The 4,857-nt window shown below is 31.9% G+C and overlaps 1 protein-coding gene across 1 annotated transcript; it reads left to right on the top strand.

The window, feature by feature from the left end:
* The first annotated feature begins 502 nt into the window (after positions 1-502).
* On the top strand, positions 503-877 carry LOC125030659 (histone H2A-like). The gene has a single exon (XM_047620843.1). The coding sequence runs from the start codon at positions 509-511 to the stop codon at positions 875-877; it is 369 nt and encodes a 122-aa protein (XP_047476799.1). The 5' UTR covers positions 503-508.
* The last annotated feature ends 3,980 nt before the right edge of the window (positions 878-4,857 follow it).

Here is a 4,857-nt window from a genome sequence, read left to right as displayed (position 1 = left end):
ATATATATATATATATATATGTATATTCATATATGTGAATATATATGTATATTCATATATGTGAATATATATGTATATTCATATATGTGAATATATATGTATATATATATGTTTTTAATATATATACATATATATTATTTTTAATATATATATATATATATATATATATATATATATATGCACCATATCTTTATTTAAATATATAAACATATATGTTTTAATATATATATATATATATATATATAAAAATATGCATCATATATTTATCAAAATATATACATATATACATATATATTCGTTTATCTATTCATCTATCACCGGTAATTATATATCTTTCATCACCTTCCCCTATTCCTCTGACGACCTCTCCTCAAGTGACCTAGCAACTCCACACGTGTCCCAAGACCTTCCTTGTGGGAATTTCCTACTTATTCCGTTGGATCGCTCGCGAATCATTCAGTCTTGGCTGAAAGCTACCAAGGTTTCCTTCTCTTGTAATAAAAGCATCATGTCTGGGCGTGGAAAGGGCGGCAAGGTGAAGGGGAAGTCCAAGTCCCGCTCCAGCAAGGCCGGCCTTCAGTTTCCTGTAGGAAGGATTCACCGCCTTCTGCGTAAGGGAAACTACTCCGAACGTGTGGGCGCTGGTGCGCCCGTGTACATGGCTGCTGTCATGGAATACCTCGCTGCTGAAATCCTGGAACTGGCAGGAAATGCCGCCCGTGACAACAAGAAGAGCCGCATCGTGCCCCGTCACCTGCAGCTGGCCGTCCGTAACGACGAAGAGCTCAACAAGCTGCTGTCTGGCGTGACTATTGCCCAGGGCGGCGTCCTGCCTAACATCCAGGCTGTGCTCCTGCCCAAGAAGGCGGAGAAGTAACGGTTATATCTGCTGCCTCTTTCGACGTCCTCGGCTCCTTTAGGAGCCACAAAAACTCACTACATATATTAAATAATACATCCGCACAGCCCCTGCAACTGATAATTCGAGAGTGGAGTCTTCGTAACAGGTCTTACCTTGTTTGTAGACTACTTCATTTGAAGACATGAATATAAAGCGCAATTTTCTTACAGTAGTATTAATTCGATTCCCCTAAAGATCGGGTCTATGACTAGACAAAGCTGTACATATCATTGTTGAAATTCGGTTAGAACGAGTTTTACTATCCAAATGATTAAATATATCTACTATAGAAATATTATTTAAAAAATATTAGGATTAGTAAATGTGCTGATGTATATGTGGTATACGCACGCTTGTCTGTCATTATTAGTGCCCCTTTCAGAGAACATTTCGTTTACCACATGTACTAAAATTTTACATAATTAAACACGTGTATTGTTTTTGTTCTTTTTTTTTTTTAATATAGTTATAATTGTACTAAAATATATGATGATGCCAGCCCGATCACTGATACAGTATATGATAATACTGGTTGAGTACTCCTGTGCAGCACGACCAAGCTGGTGACTTTAGACTTCCAGATGAGAAATTTGCAGATCAGCAGATGACATGATAAGATTGACCTGTTCGGGTTTCGCTTATGCCTCAAAATGTGTAGAAAGTTTGAGAGGAGTTGGTATACTAACTGCCTTTGTTATCAATGTTTGTGTTGATATATATTATTTGGTAGGCTGATACTGTAAAACCATATCTAATGTGGTCTTTTATTTCCCAATTACATCTGTATCCTAGACGAATTCTATGGGTACTAAAGAAACAGAAACCTGCATTTAATGTTGATCCTAGATTTCATTCCAGATGATAATTAAATTTATTTACCTAAGCATATCAGCCGGAAAAGCTATGTTAAAATCCTATATATCTTGCTTAATGATAACTATGAATAAATCTAAGAGTAATTCTGGGTAATTCTGTTCTTTGATTCCATCTATACACCTAAGAGAAGGAGCAACATTTCAGAGTCACTTTTCGGCTCTGTTTTTTATATATTTAAAATTACAGATAACCTTCTGTATTCTTATTTGTGGCTGACAACAGTCATTGGTCAATAATGTAGATTTTGCTACAAATATAACAACGAACTTTTGTTATTCCTAAGTTTATATATGAAACATAATCCTTAGTATTGCAGTATGCTTGGTTGTCATACTGTAACAGGATCAAGTATATCATTGAAATACTTATACGTATACAATTTTGTTTTTTCTGTCCACAACACACGTGTGTTTGTGTGTGTGTGTGTGTGTGGCTGTATATATATATATACATATATATATATATATATATATATATATATATATATATATATATATATATATGTATATATATATAATCAAAATGCAAACTAATACAATACCTTATTCAAAGACAGCATTAGAAATTTTGTCGTTAATTGCAAAAGAAAAAAGTTGAAAAGCAAGTTCTCGCTGCTTTTGATCTTGGACGCGTTTTCTGGGGCTTTTGAGAGATAACGAGTTAATATGCAAGGGAGAGTTTAATTGCCGATGCGACGCTATTTCGGTGTGGCGTTTTACGGGGAAATTTCACCAGCGGATCGCGAATAGTTTTGCTTCGTCCGCTGTCGGATGGAATTACTTGGCGGATAAGCGAGAAAGCGGTTCAGAAATTCGGATGTTGAGGATTATCTTGGAATTGGACTGTTTTTTTTTTTTTGTTGTTTTTTTAGGTTTAAATGGCAGAATTTTTTTTTGTATACTTTATACCTCTATATATTCATATTGCACGCAAACACACGTGAATCTTGTGGACAAGAAACAAGAAGAGAAACGTTTCACTGTATCGCAGACAATCTATGTTGCAATACAAGCAATTGCCTGTGAATTAGCCTGAAATTGAATTGGTTTCCGTCCCGTATTACTCAACCAATTTCGGTTTGGTTACATGCAATTTGCTTCAGTTTTTCCTCAACTTCAAGAGAGAGAAAAGAGGGAAAAGATTCAGCCTTTGAACTGCAAAGTTACAGCTAAATTTGAGTTTCTAATTTAAGGGTAAACGTTTCGGGAAACGCAAATGCCCGATGAAAACATAACGTACAGCTTCACAATCTCAGAGAATACATTTTAGTGCTGTGTTATTCAAGAGCAAATTGCAATCATCGTAACGTATACAGAGATCTAGACAAAAAATAAGTATTTTTTTTTATTCCGACTACGATAAAGTCCCATGGAAAATTGACAATTCTTTCGCCGTTTCTCTAGAGAGATATGCACCATGGAAGAATTTAATGTTCAAATAGTGGTTAGAGGTACAGGAGATATATTAGAAGAGTTGGTCAAGGGAAGCACCGGTGCGTCTTTCCTTTAGCAACGCTGGTTTTATCTACAAAAAGTAGTTTCGATTCCATGCGAAGTTGACGTCATAAATCTATATAACTTGTATACATATACAAATTATACACAATTACAATACTTCACACAAGTTTTGTGGGGAATTCCGATAACATTTCCGAAAAGGATAAAATTGTAACGCGTCAAATACATATCTTTCGCTGCCTAGTCTTTCATTCTCATTCATACCTTTTTCACGCTTGTTACTTGAACTCCGCCCAATAGTCTCACTTAACTATCTTATAATGGGTTTCTGCTAAAAGTTTAAATTTCGGATTTTTTTCCTCTTAAGCAACAAATTCTTCCTTTTTTTAATTTTGTTGATCTGAATACCAGGCATATGAAACTTTTTTTTTCTTTTTTTTAATGTCAATGCCGGCTTTAGTTGTTGTTTTTGTTGTTGTTGTATTTTTTTTTTCGTTTCTTTGTGCTTACTTTTATTTACCGGAAATTCCCTTGTACTTGCAAACATAAAAATAAAGATGAAAGATTCACAACCCACTAGTCACCGTGTTTCAGTGTCTACCTTTGTTAGGTATATGGCAGTTATTAGTAAGAAAGTTAAAATTGTCTTATTCATTAGGGATATCATTCCATTTCTATATCGTATGTATTTACACATTTCATACTTGGTACTATATGCATACAGTGTATATATATATATATATATATATATATATATATATATATATATATATTTATTTAGTTATATATTTATACATCTTTATATATATATATATATATATATATATATATATATATATATATATATATATATATATATATATACGTATATATATATATATATATATATATACTTATGCATATGTATATGTGTCTATATATACATATATATATTAGGAATATACGTAATATATATTATAAATTATTTATAATCTATATTATATATTATATATAATATATATTATATATAATATATATTATATATAATATATAATATATATTATATATTATATGTAATATATATATGTATATATTTATACATATATATGTATTTAAATATATATGTATTTTTGAATATATATATACATATTTAATATATATATATATATATATATATATATTTGAATATATATATTTAAATATACATATATTTGAATATATATATATATAGATATAGATATATATATGTGTGTGTGTGTGTGTGTGTGTGTGTGTGTGTGTGTGTGTGTGTGATGGTCAAACATTTACATGCAGATACTATGGTAAAAAAAACTCACAATGCAAAACCTTTCAATATATTTAGTTTTTACATTGTGGGTTTTTCTACACACATTTATATATGAATATATATATATACATAAATATTGAAATATATATGTATATATATATGTGTGTGTATTCCTTTATATAATCACCTCATCACTTTCCCCTGTTTCTGCTACTGACTTCTCCTCAAGTGACCTGGCAACTCCAAACGTAGCCCAAGACCTTCCTTGTGGGAATTTCCCTCTTATTCCGCTGGATCGCTGTCGAATCATCCAGTCTTGGCTGAAAGCTGTTAAGGTTTCCTTCTTCTGTAACCAA

The sequence above is a fragment of the Penaeus chinensis genome, chromosome 11 (genome assembly GCF_019202785.1).
Source record: "Penaeus chinensis breed Huanghai No. 1 chromosome 11, ASM1920278v2, whole genome shotgun sequence".
NCBI lineage: Eukaryota > Metazoa > Arthropoda > Malacostraca > Decapoda > Penaeidae > Penaeus > Penaeus chinensis.
The sequence above is the reverse complement of the archived record's forward strand: the minus strand, read 5'-3'. Positions and strand labels throughout refer to the sequence as shown.

Coding starts and splice junctions, on each gene's coding strand:
- LOC125030659 (XM_047620843.1), top strand. CDS start 509: ATGTCTGGGCGTGGAAAGGGCGGCAAGGTGAAGGGGAAGTCCAAGTCC.